Genomic DNA, 20,906 nt, shown 5'->3' with positions numbered 1-20,906 from the left:
CAACTAAAGGGATTTCCTTCATGTAAGAAGGTAATGAGATTTTTCATCCACTTGATTGGCCAACGGATTCTGGTGCGGGTTTTCCTTAAATAGCTATTTAATTTGGTGACTTATAAAGGGGTCATAGAATATTTATTTTTCTTTCAATTTTCTCTTTTATTTATTTTTTTATTTATAAACAACTATCAATTTTGTAATGTACTTTTCTTTTAGACTATAATGTGTTACTTAAGTCCTTACAAATTCAATTTATTTTATAGCTTTAACTAAAATTGTCAGTTTACTTCCTGCCTTGCCTACTATTATTGTTTATTTTCATCACAGTGATAGTAATATTATTATTATTAATAATAATAATAATAATGTGATTGGTTGATATTAGGTTTTTATTTTTACTTTTTTTATAAGATTTTTTATAATCATATTATGTCGGTTTATACTGTATCAAGAATATATATCCATCTTATATTCACTGGATTGGATATATCAAATAATTATTTAAAATATTTCACACATTTTAAATAAATTTTAAACAACTTTTTAAACAAAATTAAGTAAAAAATCACAATTATAATACATTTTTCAAACAAATTTTCTTATTAAACAAAATACATATACAGAAATATATATTCATATATCATAATATTATTTAATATATTTGAAATATGATTTAGTTATTTGAATAACCATATATTAAAATCCTATATTAAGTCCTATATTTTATGAACTGATTTTGGGTTCGCATTAGGCTGGAACGATAATTAGATGGTTGAAATCTATTTGAAAAAATACTCTAAATATTAATATAGTATTGGAACGTAGATGATCCTAAATGAAAGCTTTGTCTTCATCTAAACACTAGTAAAAATGAGACAAATGATCGATAATCCTGGACATCGTCCTCCTCTAGAAAATGAAATAAGGAATTAAAATAGGCTTAATTAGATTGAAATTTATTAAGAGTTGTCACTTGATTTCTCTATGAGAAACCATAAAGAATAATGTAGTATTTGAAGACGCAAATAAATATTTCAATTTGACTGGGTGCTTAGTTACACTCAAAAAGGGTCTCAACATTTTATCTATCGTATCCCGTCAAATGACATTTCCTATGATTATTTTATATAATACAAAACTTACATCATTTTATTTCACAAGTTATTGTCCAAAACCTAACATGCATATAAAGGTGAAGGTTCTTAATCCAATCATACTTTTAATTTGTACCATTATGTCCTTAGCATGTTTTTAGTTATCTACATGACCTATAAATTTTAATAGTGCAAGTATGGAAAATTTGAGAGATTACCTGTTTATAAAAGTGAAATCCAAGATGTACCTGAAATTCCAAATGAAATTGTCAATTTTCAAACTTTAGGTCAGTTTTGTAACATCTCTAAGTCACATTTAGGCTCGGTTTTTGGAAAATCTTGATTATAAAAATTTGTAGATCAGCAAGTTAATAGAATTACTGTTCAAGAATCAAGTATTTTGGGGAAGTTTTCGATTTGTTATTAATATTACAAGAACATGTTGCTGAATTCCAGTATTCAGTTTATGATCAAAATGTGTACAAAACTAGGTCATCTACGTTATATCAAAAATTCAGAATTATAGGTGTTACTAACAGTTCTTAATCGATCTCCAAAGTTCACCAATTTTCGTGTTTTAGAAAATGTCAAAATTCATTTGGTTTTCATTTGTGGCACATGAAATGACCAAACATCATAAATTAAACAAGAAATTTGAAATTCAAATCATAAATTAAACTTGAATTGATTTCAACTACTCCAGAATCATTCTATATATATGACCTAAAGATCAATTAGAAACAGTATAGAACTCCAAGAACAACCTAAGAATGAAATCAAATTTTTAAAAATTCAAATTTACAGGCGTTTCTGTTTTGGTTGATTTAAATCGGTTCTATCAAAATCTAAAATGAATATAGAATAAGTATGAAGCTCCAATTCAATCAATCAATCAATCACCGATCATAACATCCAATTCAAGAAAATTACATTGTATTCGGATTTTTACAAACTGGAAGTTACTAACTAACCTGTTACAAGCACAGCCAAACCAAACGAATCAAGCTCCAATGGCGAAAACTCAACAAATCCGAAAAGCTTCAAAGCCTCTCCAATGGCGATTCTCTCTTTTCGATTCTGTCATCATTTTGATATATAGAATGGTTGAGAATCTAGGTAGAATTACGTAATTGACTGAATTCTAGCGAGGACAAATTCGACTTTTCAGTTCATCCATTCCAACTGATTGTTTTAGAACTTAATCTCCACCGTTGGATGGACAACTCCCTTCAGACAAAATTTCGTTTGTGTCGTCGGATCAAAATGGCCTCATTTGAAAATATAAAATATAAAATCCAACTAACTGAAGCGCGCCAACTGCTGAAGTTTCTGCCTTAGTCCTTTGGCTTAGGCCTTGTTTTATTTAGCCCTTATTTATTTATTTGCAAAATAATTTTTAATATATATATTTTTTAATTATAATTTTATATATATATATATATATATATATATATATATATATGTTTTTACTTTGACTTTTGTTTTAATTCATAATTTTTTTATTGTATTATTTTATCACAATATATAGTTATAATAATAAAAAATTAATTATTAAATACAAGAAAAACTAAAATTGTATCCATTTATAATTAGTATTGAAAGGGTTATTGAATTAGAGAACATTTTATTTAATAAAAATAGATTAAAAACAATTTTTTTAGTTTTTATATAGTACTACAAAAATAATTTGTTGATAATTTTTGTTTGCCAAATATTTATTTTTCATGATATTTGGCCAAATTAAAAAATAAATAAATCCAATTCCAAATACAATTTTGAATTTCAGTAGTAAGCGTATGTAATTGATATGTCTACATAAATGAGTTTTTATTAAATTTAACACACATAATTAAAGTAAATGCAATAATCCAGCTTTATTTTTAAACAATTTATAAATAAATGAGACCTAAAATGAGAGAGTCTGTGATAGAACAAAGTTTTCGTATTATATATTTGGTTTGTTTTGGTAAATTATTTTTTATTTAGTTAAAGAATATAATGTTATTATAAAAAAAATAGTGTATGGAAATATAAAAGAAAAATAATAGCGAAAAATAAAATTATTGACTGTGTTTTGCTACCTAACCTAATATATATATATATATATATATATATATATATATATATATATATATATATATATATATATATATATATATAATTTGATGAAATATTGACCTTAGAAATTTGTTTATTAATTCAGTGTAAAAAAAATTCATTTCTTAATAAAATAAGTTTTTAGAGGGATGAAATTTTTTTTTTCTGTTATATTTAAAGGTGTCTTCTTTTTTATTTTTTCATTATTTAAATTTTAGTTGGTTTTAAGTTTTTACGGTTTAGTATCATGTTTAGTCAAATATTTTTTTTTTCAAATTTTTATAATCTCATAATACTTTCAATTGTGGATAGTTTATTATTCAAATTTTCAATTGTGTTGGTGATCTTTTTTTGAGTATGTCTTCGTTCATTTTTTAGCAGCAAATATGACAAAATAATTGAATCTGAAATTATTTTTCATTTTTCAATAAAAAGATATTGTATTTAATTTTTCATATAGATAATCTCTTACATGTATCATCTCATTATTTTTTGTATGTATTTCTAATTATTTCTGCCATATATAGTAGATGGTTCATTTTCGTTTGACAATAATTTTTCGGCGTTGTTTACCAACCCTCGATTAAGCATAATTTTACCTAACCGTTCATAATATTTTTTAGAGATTTTTTCGACACCGTTTCATTGGTTTGTTCAGAATGTTCTATTTCAACTCATCATTCAAAAACTCAAATAAATTTGTTTTTTGAAAAAACCCTCAACAAATTAAATAATAATAGTTGGATTATTTCATTAACATTATATATATATATATATATATATATATATATATATATATATATATATATATATATATATATATATATATTATCAATGATTTATTTTAATTTTGTTGATGTTATTTATTAATTAATTTTTTTTATATGTAACTTTCATAATTTAGTGAGAATTATTGTTTTATTAAAAGATATATTTATTTACTTTTTATTTTATTAAATGAACTAAATCATATATATATATATATACACACGAGAATGCCACATAAGGTATAGTTTACTAATTCTCGTTAAAAAAAAAATATTCCTTATTTTCAAACTAAATGCAAGCATGGTCTCAAATTGATTAGAATTTCAATGAGTCTATATACAAACATATAATATATTATTATTATTATATTAATTTGTCAATGAGATATCATCAATCCCTCAAAGTCATCTCATAACATGTAGACACCCAATTGTTTTTTATTTAAAGTCCAATTACTACATCAATTTATCATGAAGAAGAGTTTATTCAGTTTTTATTTGTGTATATCTTTTCAATAATAATTTATTTAATTTATTAATTAAAATTAGTTGCTTAATTATAAATTTAATAATAATTTAATTCAAATTATATTGAATAATTCACATTTTTATCAAAAAAATAAATTTATAATTTGAATCTTCTTAAAATAATGAGTGTCTATTAATAAAAAAAAAATTAATTAAAAATAATAATAGAGTTAGTTAAATTAATTTGGTAAAGGGGATACATTGTTTGATATGAAAATAATTAAGAATAGAGATACTAATTAGAGGAGAATATAATAGTTTTAATGAATTTATAATATATATTAAAAATTGTTTTTACAATATTTTTAAAATATTGTTATCATTTAATTTTTCAAAAAAAAATTATTAATTTTTTAATTATAATATTAAAGTTATATATATATATATATATATATATATATATATATATATATATATATATATATATATATATATATATATATATATATATATATATATATATATATATATATATAATGTCTAATTAATGTATTGGGTTTAAAAGTTTAAGATATAAACTGTGGGTGGGGATGAATAGTGGATAAATAAGAATATAAAAGTTGAATTCATTGTAACAAAATAATTATATTATAAAATATAAATTATAATTAAGTGAAAACAATCTTATCTAAATGATTAAATATATTTGATTTCCATTCTAAAACACTTTAATTTAAAAGGAAAGATTATGAATAATGTTAATTTATTTTAAAAAATAAATTATAATTAATTAAGATAATAAATATTTAACAAATTAATAAAAATGGAAAAGGATGGGATGATAAGAAAGGATTAACGCCAATCCATTTTTTACCTATCATATTTGAGACATTTTTCTTGGAGCTCATTTGCATAATTTTTTTAGCTTATTCATTTGCATTAGCATTAATAGTTGTGAGTTTTTCCTATGTAATAAATTATATATATTATATGAAAGTAGCATTATTGGTGTGTATAATAAATAAGTTAACTAACCCAAGCAAAGTCGTCAGCCATGTGGTTTTCAGAAGAATTGGATCTAAAATATTTATTGGATTATTGAAAATTTTGTTAGATAAAAAAAGTAAAATAAAAATTATTAAAATATTATTTATATTGAATTTGATATGTATATATAAAATTAAAAAATAATTTTTTATTTTTTGCAAATTTAATATATTATTTAATATCTAGATTATCATTTATTCGTTTTTGATGGTTTAGATTTATATTTTAATATTTACAAATTAATTATGCATAATGTAATTAATTTTTTAAATTAATGAGAATTAATTTTTATATAAAATTATTATTTAAATTAAATTAATTAATAAAAAAGTTAAAATTAATGTATTTTTTTCTTTTATCTAGATAAAAAATTGATAATGTGCTTTTTTTTCACCATTCAAATTTTAATTGGCGTTATGTTTGGTTTGATGTGGTATTGAATTTAGTTGAATCGAATCGTTGTTTTGAATTTTTGTAATTCGAATAATACATTCAATCTTAGGTGGGTTGTCTGTCGTTTATAAATTTCAATCGTGTTGGTGACCATTTTTTGAGTTTGTATTCGTCTCCTTTTTTGCTGCAAAGTAGATGATGTAAGGGTGTTCATCGGATCGATTTTGGATTATTCGAGTTTATCGGGTCGTGTTCTTCGATTTTTTTATTTTTTTAGTCAATTTAAAACTAAATTGAATTCAAATGAATTTAATAAAACAGAACTGAATTCAAAATTAATTTTCGATTCAAATTTGAACCGAATTTATTTTTTAATAGATTATATAATTATTTATATATAATTATTAAATTATTGATAATAAATTATGTAATATATATTAACATAAATAAAAAATAATAATAAATAATTCGGTCTGGTTTTGAGTTGAAACCTAACTCAAAAATCAAATCGAAAATTGTATTTGAATTCAAATTGGTTTAAAATTCGATTCGAAAATTAAAAATAAAATTTGAATTCGGTGAATTCGATTTCGATTCGTATTCGATTCATGCCAAATATTGAACACTCCTAGATGATGATATGAAATTAATTTTTATTTATCTTATAAAAAATTTAATTTATTTTTGATATGAATGCTTTTTTACATTAATATTTTAATATTTTTTATTAGTTTATTATATGTTTTGGTCAAATTTATAGATTATTAGATAGTACTAGTATAATGGTCTTGCATGACAAGAAATTTCATATAGAGTAGTCATCACAAATTAATTGTCAAATAACCATTATTTCAGTAAATATTGATGGTGATCTTCTCATATAGAGGGATTGAATTACGTATTTTTTCTACAAATTTGTAAAATTATCGTAACACATTATTTGTCATTAATAATATTCAACACTTTATGTATACAAGAGGCAAATGTAATCTCCAACGATTATTATATCAATAAATCGCATGAGTGTATAATGAAAAAATAAATAAATAAGTCGCATGAGTGTATAATGAAAAATATAATATATATATATATATATATTTACATATATATATATATATATATACATATATATATATATATATATATACATATATATATATATATATATATATATATATATATATATATATATATATATATATATTTACATATAGAGAAACTGTACTACAACTTTCTTCTCTATGTTTATAGAAACAATATTAACACACCGTTTTTCAATAGTTATATTCAACATACATATATGATATGTGTGGAGTTCTTTTTAATAATAAAAATTAACACTGAATTATAATTCGACGGATAGTATTGATTGAGAATAACCAATTTTTTTTTACAAAAATTAATTCAATTACCTTATGGTGTTCCATAATAACAAAAAAAATATCAGGTTAATGAAGACCTTACATTTTTCTATCAAACTCTATACATTAAAAATAAACCATATTTAAAAAGAATGCAAGTATGAACTCACAAATACCAAAAACATCATAATAAACCATTTGTTATTAATTATATTCAACACTTTATATATACAAGAGGAGGCAAATGTAATTTTCAACGATTACAATATCCATAAGTTGCATTAGTGTACAATGGAAAAACATATATATTTTCATATAGGGAATTGTACTACAGCTTTCTTATGTATGTTTGTAAAAATAACATAACACACTATTTGCTAATGGTTATATTCAACCTTACAAATATGACATTCGTTGCATTCTTTTTAATAAAATGTAGACCATAAAAAAAACGCAAGTACAAACTCACAAACACCATAATTATCTTATTCTTCAAATTTTTATTATTAACATCACTCTCATAATTCAAACCACAAATTCATCGATCCCTTAAATTTATATCCTTTCAAATATTCATTATTAACATCCGTATTGATTCAAACTATAATTTCCTTCAAATTCGCATCCAATTCCATCAATCATCATTGTTCATCCATCTTTCAAATTCTCGCATATATCATCATATTTTATCCTTAAAGGGTTCATCACCCACAAATTCGCACCGATATTTTAACCACTTGATATTTTTTATTGTTGAATTTAATTTGTCATTTTATTAATTTATATATATTTAACCATTATTAATGAAGAACAAATAAAAAATAAAAGATAGAATGAATAAAGAAATAATTAATTATATAAATAATAAATATGTAGAAATAGGTATACAAATTATTATTTTTAATAAATTATTTGGACATTTTAGTTAGAGTGAATTTTTAAAATTTAAAATATAATTATATATTATAAAATAATTAATACAAGTAAAATTATATATATAATTTTTATTAAAATAATTTAGGACAGAAAAAATATGTTATTTAAAAATTTAAATTAAAATAAAATAATGGTTTATATAATAAATATATAAAAAATAAATTATAACCTAATTAAAAAATATTTAAAGATTATTTTAATAAATATGGAAAGAGAAAATTATATTAATATAGGAGGGAGACAAATAATTAAATGAGATTAATTTATTTTATTTAAATATATGAAGAAATAATTTTTAAATAAGTTGTTATATATATTTATAATATATAATTATATAAATTATAAAATAATCTTTATTCTTACCAATAAAATCTAATTCTAACATCTCAATTATTAAGTCTTCCATTTTTTTTATTTTTTTTACACAAATTTAATATCACTATACAATTTGTTATGGGATTTTAGATTTAGTCTATTTCTACTGAAATTGTTCTTTATCTCAATAGCGTCCAAGATTCTCTTACCTTTGCAAAGCCATGAACGAGGATATTACATGTTAAAATATTTAACTCACTTAACCATAATCATTTCTTTAATCTTCTCTAAACTTTGCAATTCGCATAAGTTTTTGATTATTGCAGTTAGCATGAAGTGATCGGACTATAAATATGTAGTTGAAACCTCGTCCAATAAATTCAAAGTAAGTTCAAATTGTTTAATTCTGATTAAAGAATTCATGACAATATTGACTATTGGCCTAAGGTTTAATATTGATTTTTCTCTTAAGCGAGAAGATGTGAAAAGAAAAAAGTAATTAAGAATTCATTTATGAGTGGGTCAACCCACGATCCGATTGAAGTATTAATTTACTCTCACATATATATCCAAATTAACCACAACTCTCGATCCGACAAATCAAGCAAATTCAAATTAAGCATTATTATTATTATTATATATTTGGTTGAACTTTTCCAATATTATTTACCAACTCTCAAACAAATATAATTTTCATGCCGTTTAGAATCTTGAGTCGAGATTTTTCTGACACCAATTTGTTTGTTCGACTTACTCTATTTAATCACTCAATTGTTAATGAATTTAAATGAATTCGTCTTTGTAACCCCCAGGAATTCCTTTACGTAGTTTAGCACACATGACAATATGGGGATTGCAAGGTGTCTCAAGGTTCGATGCGTTTCAAATTTTCAACATTGGTTTGTGTGTTATGCGTTTTTTAAAAGAAAACATTATTTTAAAAGGTTTTGAGAATATCTGGGAGCTTTTGAAATTAATTATGTAAATTTAATTAATTTTATTCAAATTTTAATAATCTGGGGACCAAATAACAATTTGGTTAAAACCCGATTGAAATTAATCCAACATAAATAATTTAGAAGATTATTTATTTGAAAATAGAGTCACCAAATAATTTTAGAAAAAACAGTAAAAGCATTGTGTATAAACGTACTTTATACTAGAGTTTCTATAAGCGGTTCGGTTTTTGGTTATGATCGGGAAAGGGTTTTCGCGATATGTCCTCTGTGCCCATCAAAAGACGGTTTTATTTTATTAAAACAAGGTCGGGCTATTATAAGAATTTTTTATAGAATTTTTTTCTTTAATTATTAGTCTGGGGGTCCTAAATAAGGATATGTTTAAATTACGTAAATAATTGTACAAAATTATTTAAAAGGGCGTACCTACGATTGCGTTGATATAAACTGAGTAAAAACTCTGAAAAATATCAGAAAAGTGTTAAAATTTAAAAATAAATTCCAAACGGGGTCTTAGCCAAAATATCTATATAGGAAATATCCCGTAAATATTCAAATATCATTTCCTGGCCTTTCAGGATTATTTGAAAATGGATTAGGGTTCCAAAATTACAAAAATAATTTTAAATTTCTTTAAGTAGAACCAAATAGGCCTTAGGAGTCCTAGGGTCTGGGTTCGATTTTGCTCGGACGGGCTCGGTCTATACTGGGGTGGTCTAGATCAAGGCTCGGGAGCATGGGTCCATGAAGCCGGTGGGCTCGGTCTTGGGGTTTAGGAGACTTGGTCCTGAACTTAGGATATTCGATCCTAGGTCTGGGAGGCTCGGTCTTAGGACTATGTTTCTCGGTCGAGGACCTTGGAGGTTCGGTCCCATGTCAAACATCTTAGTTCGAGGTTAGAAACCTCGGTCGGATTCTTCGGTCCATGCTCAAGAACACCGGTCTTGAGTCTTAGTCTTAACTCAAGAACACTAATCCTCGGTATCAGTTATAAATCAAGAACATCGGTCTTTGTTCTCTGTCCGGACCAAAGATTATCGGTCTTGTTTCTCGGTCCCGGTCCCACAGGACTCGGTCGTCGGAGACCGAGTGTTCTTGAATTGGTCAAAAATTGTAGGTCTTGTATCTTTTGATACAAATCATGGAATCATGATCTGTAAGTTGTAATCAACTCATATAAATGCAGGAAATAAAAGCTCTAACCCTAATTGCGATTAATCAATCTCTACAAAGATCAATTTCTAAAAATTGTTTTTATGTCAGAATTATGATCTTTTGAATTAGGTCATTTCAAGGTCCAATTCTTATTCCATTAGCTTTGAAATGATGAACATAGTCGAACACAACCAAAATAAGAACATCATTCAATCTCTGTAACAACTTTTGAAAATGAAATTCAAACTCATTTTATTTTTCAAATTTTAGTTTGATCAAACATGATCGGGATGATATTTTAATGATCTGAAAATCATCCTAACATGTTTACAAATATGTTTAGCAACTATTTGAATAAAAAATAAAGCTTAAAGTTCAAGAACATGAATTTCAAAAAATCCAATTTTTCAATCCAAATTTTCATTTTATTTAAGGTTTTAATTTGATCAAATCTCTTTCAATAGTACGTTCATATAACATCTAGGGAATGATTCTAAACAAATAAATCATACAATTGAACCGTAGAACAGGTCAAACCGATCAAACTTAGAAAAATCTAATTATCAATCAAAAATTAAAATTCAATTAATTTGGAAGCATATCAACAACTGGAGAAAAGTCAAATGAGTTGTTGGAAGCTTTCCCGAAGCCTAGATTGAAGTTGTGATCAATGGAGGAGATTTTACAAAAATATGTTCTTGACCGTAATTTGATTTCTTCGATTTGAACTGTAATATGTGATTTTTGTTTGATGATTTTGTAGAGGATCACCTAGAAGGTATTTATACCCAACTAGGTCGGTTGAGGAGGTCAAATTTAACTCTAATTTGATCACCGGAGTTCTTATCCCTAATTCTAGTCATTTGTGGCAGCCTAGTTCTAGGGGGAATATAAAGTCAATTGGTTTAGGGGTAATGATCGCAGAGAGGAGACGGTAAGTTGAGTTAGAGCTCCTAGAAGAATCGTCGGCGATCAATCGCGTTTTCAGGGAGCTCCGTGCATCAGTGAAGAAGAAGGGTCAAAACAATGTTGTTTTGTTTAAAAAATAAAACGCGATGGGCTAACGGGTGTTAGCGTCCCGATTACATGTGGCTCGGGGGCTTTGGCTTTATTTTTTAAAATATTATATATAAATTAATGAGTAAAGATAATATATATAAATTATGAGTAATGATAGGGAACGCGAATCTGGGACCGCGAATGTCCGCGAAAATAGAATATTCCATTTAAAAACGGAATATTCTCTCTCTTTATATTAATTAATTTCTCTCTTTATTACTTATTAATATTTTTTTTTAGTTTTATTATTTATAAATGTTTATCTAATATTTCTATTCTCACGTTAATTATTTTCTCTCCATAATTGGTGGTGACTAATTATTAATAAATTAACTTAATAGAGATATTAATTAGGGTTTAGGATTTAGAGTTTAGGGTTTACAGTTTAGGGTTTACAATTTAAGGTTTAAATAAATTAATTAGTGAGATAAATTAATTGATTATTGAGAGAGAGAAAAAGATAAATTAATAGAGAGAGAAATTAATTAATATAAAGAGAGAATATTCCGTTTTTAAATGGAATATTCTATTTTCGCGGACATTCGCGGCCCCAGATTCGCGTTCCCTATCATTACTCATAAATTATATATATATATTATATAAATTATTTAAACTTTATTTTATATATATATATATAGATAAAATAAATAATATATATATATATATATTATATAATAGATTTAATAATTTTATAAATATTAAAATTAGTAATAATATATATATATAATATTATATATAAGCGATTTAATAGTTATATATATAAATATAAAAAATAAGATTAAAGATAATATATAAAAAATTAATATTTTAAACTTAAGCCTAACGTTATACTTAACTAAAAAGTTGACGGAAAGACTATTGGTAACCTTTTTAAAAGTTGAAGTGATGATTTGTTTCAAAAATTAGTTTGAGAACTAAAAATGAGCGATTAGATTAATTAGATATTCGTCCAAGTAATTTGCCATTGCTTCTATTTAGTAAAATATGGCTTAACTGCAGTTTTTTGAATTATTTAGAGCTTCTTGGTTACGGATCTTTGCATGGGATTTCAGTGTAGCTGAAGTTGATGCACATGTAATTTTCTCCGTGAAAAAAATTTGAGAATAATAACTAGAGTTGGCCCCGATTTTTGGACTGCCCCAGCCTAAAAAAACGTTAATTTTGACAACTAAAAGAATAAAAAAAATTAAGTTAAACTTAAATTTTCACATTAAACCACTTGCCTAACCATTTATTAATTATAAAATATTAAAAATATCTTTTTTATTTTATTTAATTGGCTGCCCCGGGAAAGAAACTTCCTGGGCTTACCAGGCCGACCCGGATAATAACTTTGATTTTCGAATGAACTAGGTAATAATTTTTTATAAATAAATTTTATTTTATTTTGGTAAATATTAGATATATTAGTTATTTTTAAATTTTAAAATATAATTTATATAAAGTTATTTTTAAATAAAAATTATAATTTAAATAAAAAAATTAAAAATAACTGAATTTTGTTTATTAAAATATATAAAATTATTTTTGTGTGGAATTATAAATTATAATTAGATAAAATTATATGGAACCAGCATAACTTTAACCCGGTTAATCGAAATCAGTCGGTAAAATAAAGACAAAATCGATATCATATCTTACATTTTTTAGGTATACCAAAAATATCGATATATTATGATACGGTATTTTCGATATACCTATAAATATCGATAATTTTTCTCACCCCTCATTAACTTTAAACCAATCTCAGTTAACCGACGTAAAACAAAGGGAAAACCCGGTCAGGTTGAACACCCCTAACGGTAGCTAGTCCTTTCCCAACAAATTCTAGTCAATGTTGTAATATGAAGATTGAACTGCTTAGCTCCAACCAGGCCATGGGAAACAACTTTCTTGCTAATGATACATGATTAAAATAAAACTGAAATTTTCATAATTAATAATATACTTCGAAGTTCATATATTGTGCTGTCAGGTTTAGGAATTAAATGAAATGAAAGGAGACATTTCATTATGATTTCTCAAACAGACAAATGATAATAATCCAGTAGAGCATATTACACATTCACAAACAATAATCATAGCTTAAGAAATATAGGCAATTTTTTCACCCACAAAAGTCAGTGCTGCTACTGATGATGATTATGAACCGCAACCTGATGAATGTCCATCTCCTTCAACATAACCGACCTCCCACAAGAATCGCACGGTGCAGTCCTCGACCCACAAACGCTTTCATGCTCCGACAGACCCCGTAACCGATCCCGAACATCCGCAGCACAACTCCCCGCTTGAACCATGTCCCCGCAGAACCGACACGTAACAAGCCGTAACTGACAATCTACCGCCTGATGTTGAACCTGCCAATTGAAAAGGAAAATTAAAAACCGCCATATATTTTCCCAAAGTAAGTATAGTCGAATCAAGTCTTACCATCTGCTCCTTCTCCAGCACAACTCCACAAGGACAATGAAGAGGTTCATGAAAAACTATCATATGCTTCTCAATCTCCCCCATATGAAACGGCTCCCCACATTTCTCGCAATGGACGTGGTTTTTCGCCTCTTCGCTCCTCAGGACCACCCCACAACCCTGGTAACCGCACACCACGTTGTGCCTGCTACAATAAGCCGAATGCAATGCAAGGCTCCTAGTCGGAACATAACGCTTGCAGTTCTTACACTCCGATGTGTCCGAGTCAATAGAACTTGATGACGCGACAGCCTGTTGACCAGTTTTAGTCACGTCTTGAACACTCGATGAAATACTGAACTTCGTGGTCCCCTTAAAACCGTACACCCCGATGCTGTAATTACCAGCAGAGAGGTTCTGGTCCTTCGAGCTAAGTATTAACGTTTTCGTGCCAAGGTCGTGCGACGACCATTCGTGCTGGTGCCGATTCGGAAACAAGACAGGATGTTTCGAAAGGTATAAATCCGTATCACCGTCCTGAATATCCGACTCTAGCTTTATCTCAATAGTGGAATTGCCCGACGAGATTTTCAAGTGAGTTTCTTCGTCAATGGTGAACTTGTAGTATGCGTAGTTTCCTTCCTCGATGGTTCCTGAATCAGGGGCTCCAAATTTCAAGGGTTTAAGGACATATTGATGGGATCTGTTTAGGGAAGTGTCAGGACCCTCAATGTCTACCTCAATATCAGTTTCGAGAACAGATACATTGTCTGAAGGTTTGAGCTCGAGAACACGTAAATGGTATGTCAGCAAGCCGTGGTTTACAGTAAGGATGTCATCTTGAGACAATGTCGCGTGCTGTCGAAGAGCTGTTTCGAGGATGGCTTTGTGGTTGGGTAAGTCTGAAAAGCCCTGTTCGTCCGGTTTGAGTTTTGCATATGTTCCCTTTGGAAGCCAGACATATGTTACTTCAAGTAATGAAGTTGTTGTTGTTGTTGTTGTGTTATTTACGGGGAATAAGTTAGTCCATACATGAGATGGAAGATGAACTGAACCTTCATCTGCAGTAAACTCAAGAACGCCAGCATGTGTAACATGTTTTGGTGGTGCGGATTCTGAAGATGTTGTTGCTTGAGTTTCATCTTGACAAATTACAGATAGGCGGAAATGCAAAGGTCCTTTATCAAAAGCACCTTGTCCAGACAATTCTGTAAAGCAGGAAGGTGGTAATTTGATTTTATCACCACTACCTTGAAAAGGTAATGCTTCTAAAACTCGATGAAACATCACACCTCTTCCAGCAAGTAGATTTTCCTCATTTTGCTGATTAGCCTATGAAAGAATTGGAAACGTCAAAGCAATGATCCATACCAAATACGAACAATTGATCTACCTATTGCTTACTGGATCTAAATTCTAATCTACTTTCATTCAGATTTCCAACAATTTAGTGAAAACTAGATCGATATAATAATAAATACTTCCTCTAATCTTACAAATTAGAATCATCGACAAATAAAAAACCCTAGAGGTTCATAACGTAGACATTGGACGATGATCTGAAAGAGCGTTGAAAGAAGCAATAATAAGAAATGAATGAATACCTTGGTTTCGGCTTGAGCGGCATCAATTCTCCTGGATCTCTGAACAGCTTCAATAGCCTCGCGGCGTTGAGCAGACTCCAACTTAGCCTTTCTCTCCCGATCCTGTTTCAGCTTGGCCTTGTCTTTCCTCTCCTTCTGCTCTTTCTCCAACCTCTCTCTCGCTCTTCTCAGCTCAAAATCCATCCGTAAACTATGAACAAAATCTGAAATTATGCAATACAACTATCCAGAATTTGTACAATTGCCTTCTTCAATCTGAAATGATCGACCCTTAGAACAAGAGAAGAATTATATAGCCAATTTCTATTTTAATTGTACAATTGTCTATATATGATTTTGATTCCAGAAGGATCTGAAAATTTTGGGCTCCACCTTCCCCCCTGTTGGGTGTTTATTTCCTCTTGGCCCAAATACTTTCCTGGAAGCCCATTTAATAATATTTAATAATTAATAACTCTTTTAAGATTCATTTCTTCTCTTTGTTTTTAGGTAGGAGACATGAGTCACATGACTAAGGATTTTTCTATATAATTAATTTAATAAATTATAACTATTAATACTTTCTTATATATATTTTTTATTAATCTTTTTAATACTTAGAGCTTTGAATAATTTAATTTAATTATTTTTTTTAAGTGAGTAACGCTAAACATCTAAATCAATTCGAATCTAAAATACTAATTAGAATTAGATATAACTGATCGGAACAAAAAAAATATATATATTCTACATTTTATTTGCATAAGCAACTATACAACCATTTTTTATTTTATTACATTATTTATCAATTTTTCTGTTTAATTAAAAAATAATAATTAACTGTAGTAAAAATAAATTTATAGTTATTACTGCACAAATTAAAAAAATAGATTTATTGACTATATTATATTATAATTATTATAAATAAAAATTAATTAACAATAACAAAAGTATTATTACAAAAAAATTAAGTTAATAATTTTTGTTTTTTGAATCTATGTGATTTATATAAAAAATAATAATAAGATAAATATTAATTAGGAAAAAAACATAATAAATAATACAAAAAATATTCAATTGAATTATCAAAACTATATTTCAATCAATATAATGGTTGTAACTTTGATTAGAAATAAATATAATTTAGATTGAATAGGAATGGAGTAAAACAGATTAAATTATTCATTTGATCACCCTTGAAAAGGGATTGATACTATGATACTCGATGATCAGATTTGAATATTTTTAATCGGATTTAGAGTCGGTCGAACATGGGAGAGAGAAGGTACCTAATCGGGCTTGAGGATGGAGAGTATGCAAAACTCAAACCCGAAACTCGATCGATACTCATATATATTAGTATTAAAAATAAAATATTTTTTAATTAAGAATAATGTGACTTTTAACCCACCAACTCAATCATGACAAATATCCTAATAAATATATAATTTTTTTCGCACTCCATTTAACTTATTTGTTTAATATTTCTAATAGGATTCTTTTTAATCTTAACTTTTCATATTAAAAAAAAATATTATATTTTATCTTAAAAAAACTCCTAGTTATATAGTAACAACAAAATTGTTATTTCTTCAATTATTTTATGTCTTTTTGTTTTCAACATTTTAAAAGTTTTGTATTTTTCTTTAAATTTTTTCAATCTTATAAATATTAAATCGGATAATGAGGTATCGTAAAAAATCGGGTACCCGATAAATTGTGGATGAGAAAAGAAATAAAAATACTCGTCGAGTTCAGGTTCGGGATCAGTTAGTAAAATGGAAATCGGATTTGGGAAAAAGGTACTTCACTATCCGAGGGGCAGAGTACCACCATTGTGACTCTGTCAATCTACACTTCTGAACATCCACTGATCATCTGTCTTTTGATCCTAAAGGCATGAGGCTACCTTATACACCGAGTTCTATCTTTCCCTCGACTTTAATTTGGAGAAAATAAAATCCACTTGTCTTCCCTCTATTGATAGTACATAGAAACATGATGCACAATCTGCCCGAAACACGCTTGTGTGAGGCAACCAAATGGAAAGCTGAAAAAGTTGGTTAAAGAACACCGACAAAAAACTAGCCGACTCCTTAATTAGTCGACAAAGTACATAGCCTTCACTATATGGACATCATTCTAGTATATATATATAAATTAAGTACCCAAAAAAATGTATATAATACTAAATTAAGAACTCATTAATTAAATCTCATAAAACAAAACATTATATATATATAAACAATTATATAATCATTGTCTCATATTAGGGTTGAATCTAATACTTTAGTTTTTAGTCACAATTTTATCAATGTAACGGTAATTTTAAGACCAAGAAATGTTTTAATATAACAAAAATATATTTACTCTCCCAATTTACGTTTTCTCTTATTTTTCATATTATTGTTGAATAAACCTCTCGACTAACTTGTTACATGCATCGTTAGCAGCTCTATTAATGGCAATCTCCTTCTTAGATTTGTACACACCCCTCCCGATAAATTCGTCGTCCACTAGAACATCTATCCTCCCGGTATCCTTCCATAAGTCCACAAAACACACTTTTAATCCATTCTTTTGGCACATTTGATAAAGCTTCGTCATCGGATGCACTCCCATCGTTTCTATAGTTATTATCGGCTCCAATATTCTCCTTACCACCTGCAATTCATAAGATTTAATTTAGAACATAATATTAACATAATTAACCTAATCTAACATAACATAACGTAACATAACCTAACCTTCCATGTAATTTCTAAGGAAGAGTTAGTATCGATGAAAATAGCTCCAACCAAGGACTCCACCAAGTCTGCAAGGACCTTAGGTGCATCGATTAACCCGTGGGAGTGTATTGGGTAATTCAATGTAGCTTCCATGAATACTTCAATCTGGTTTATATATAACATATAAGAGAATTAATAAATTAATTAATTAAATTAATATATTTTAAATTAATTACTTACTTGGCCATCAAGGAGAGGCTTTTTGTGAAGCAAGTATTTGTGCAAATTCATTACAAGGGCCGACCGCGCCAGCTTCTCCCTATCCACATTGGCGGCGCGTAGCATGGTCAATGTACCCGGTGAAAGTTTCGGGTAATTGAAGAAATCATCTCGGGCTACTAGAAGATTCAAGACTGCGTCTCCTATGTACTCGAGTCTATCGTAAGACTTAGAATCTTCGTTATGGCAAGAAGAGTGGGTGAAGGCTTGGAGGAGAAGTTGTCGGTTTTTAAACTCGTAACCTATGATATCTTCCACCTCTAAGAGTTGGTTAGGAAAAGATGATAGGAATCTGTTTCCGTTAATCTCATCGACACAGAGTAGCCCTAACGATGTTGCAAGTGTTCCTTCATTTTGTTCGTCCATGGTCTCAATAGTATAACCTAAATGTAACATACTCAAATTATTACAATTTTATTTAGTTTGTTTCATATTTTCGATAATAACAATGAAAAAATTCGATTGATCAATAAAGATTTTGAAAAAGTTAGATACCAACTATTGGAATAATTTTTCAATTAAAAATCAACAGTACATATTACACAACTTTAACAATTATGTCATTGATTATAATCTAAATTTTATATTTTAAATATTTGTTATCTTCTCAAATTATTTTTCAAACCCTTTATATGCAAATATAAAGTGTTTTTTGTATCTCATAATCCTCAATTTATATCAGTTTTTTTCTGTAAACTGAATTTGATACCAATAAAATAAAATGAATACATAAAATTTTAAATATTAACTTTATGATGAAATACAATAATTACAGATGGATATTATCTGCTTAGATAATGATATATTTTTAATATACATTTTTTCAGATAAAAAAAGAAGTTAATATTATGTTAGAAAGTTCTCCTATTGTTAATATCACTCATATACCAACATCTCAAAAAAAAAATATTATTATAATTATTTAAGTTCATCCTTCACTTTAATAAATATAATAACCATTAATTCATGTGAGAGAATAATTTATTTACATTAATTATAATAAATATAGATAAAATATCTCTTAAATAAATTTATTACGTGAAATATCTCTTACATATATAATCATGAATATTCTATAAATAATTAATTTTCTGTCTACATATTCTTTAATTATTCATAATTAACTTCTTAACTTTTAAATACATCAAATTAAACACAACTCTATTAATTTATAATATTAATAAAAAAATCTTAAATTTCTTTGTGTGAAAAATATAAGATAAACTAAAATAATATAAATAAATAAATTATACATTTTATTGTTCAGTAATTTTAATTAAAAATAATAATTATTATAAATTTAATTTTTTAATGAGATTACAGTAAGTAACGTCATTTAGATAATATTTAACTATATATAAAAATTGAATGATGCATACATATAAAAAAAAAATCCAAAAAAATATATAATATAAACAATTTAGAAAAGAAACAAAATTAATTAAGGATAGAGATAATAAATATGCAGAGAAAATATTTTTTTGATAATTATTAATTAAAGACTAATATCAACATTTTTTTAAATAGGTTATTATATATTTATATATATAATTAAATTTAAAATTTATATATATATATATTACTTAAGTATGTACATACTAATTAAAGGATTTTATTTATTTATTTATTAAATTAAAAAGATAAGGAAAAAATAATAAATATGGAAAGATAAATAAATAAAATAAATCCTTTTTTTAACAAGATTGTGTTGACGTGGGAGTGTCCAAAATGTCAAATATAGTAATAAAATAAAATAAAATAAAAGATAAGGCTGTCTTCTACCTATAGATCACTTTGGTCAAGTCGTCTAAGTAGATACTATTCAGATTAAGACTATGCATAATCTATCAATATTAACTAATTTATAAGAATTAATAATAAATTTAAAACTTAGAAACATACCTGGAAGCTGCGCAATTGGACGAAAACGATCGATATGATCTATCGAAACGGCAAAATGGAGCAAACAATCGATAGGAAATCTACCGAATCGGCGAATTCGAGCAAAATCTATCGAATCGGCGAATTGGAGCAAAGAATTGAAAGGAAAATCTGTTGAAACGGCGATTGAAGCAAACGATCGATAGGAAAGTATATCGAAGCGGCGAATTGGAGCAAGCTGAGAAGTCGTGATCGTCGGAGAAGAGAAATATGATCGTCCTTCGTCGGAGAAGAGAAATATGATCGTCGGCGAGGAGAAATATGATCGTCAACTGCTGTGGTTAGGTTTCAAACTATATTAATGAGGAAGACGA

At 26.8% G+C, this 20,906-nt stretch overlaps 2 protein-coding genes across 2 annotated transcripts; both read right to left on the bottom strand.

Moving 5' to 3' along the window:
* Positions 1–13,637: 13,637 nt before the first annotated feature.
* On the bottom strand, positions 13,638–15,954 carry LOC124925792. The gene is made up of 3 exons (XM_047465893.1): positions 15,665–15,954; positions 14,082–15,392; positions 13,638–14,008 (listed from the first exon to the last, which is right to left on the bottom strand). The coding sequence occupies exons 1-3, from the start codon at positions 15,845–15,847 to the stop codon at positions 13,778–13,780; spliced, it is 1,725 nt and encodes a 574-aa protein (XP_047321849.1). The 5' UTR covers positions 15,848–15,954; the 3' UTR covers positions 13,638–13,777.
* A 1,955-nt stretch (positions 15,955–17,909) lies between these two features.
* On the bottom strand, positions 17,910–19,088 carry LOC124927800 (ribonuclease 3-like protein 3). The gene is made up of 3 exons (XM_047468275.1): positions 18,613–19,088; positions 18,391–18,537; positions 17,910–18,307 (listed from the first exon to the last, which is right to left on the bottom strand). The coding sequence occupies exons 1-3, from the start codon at positions 19,045–19,047 to the stop codon at positions 18,047–18,049; spliced, it is 843 nt and encodes a 280-aa protein (XP_047324231.1). The 5' UTR covers positions 19,048–19,088; the 3' UTR covers positions 17,910–18,046.
* Between the last annotated feature and the right edge of the window lie 1,818 nt (positions 19,089–20,906).

This window comes from Impatiens glandulifera, chromosome 2 (genome assembly GCF_907164915.1).
Source record: "Impatiens glandulifera chromosome 2, dImpGla2.1, whole genome shotgun sequence".
NCBI lineage: Eukaryota > Viridiplantae > Streptophyta > Magnoliopsida > Ericales > Balsaminaceae > Impatiens > Impatiens glandulifera.
The sequence above is the reverse complement of the archived record's forward strand: the minus strand, read 5'-3'. Positions and strand labels throughout refer to the sequence as shown.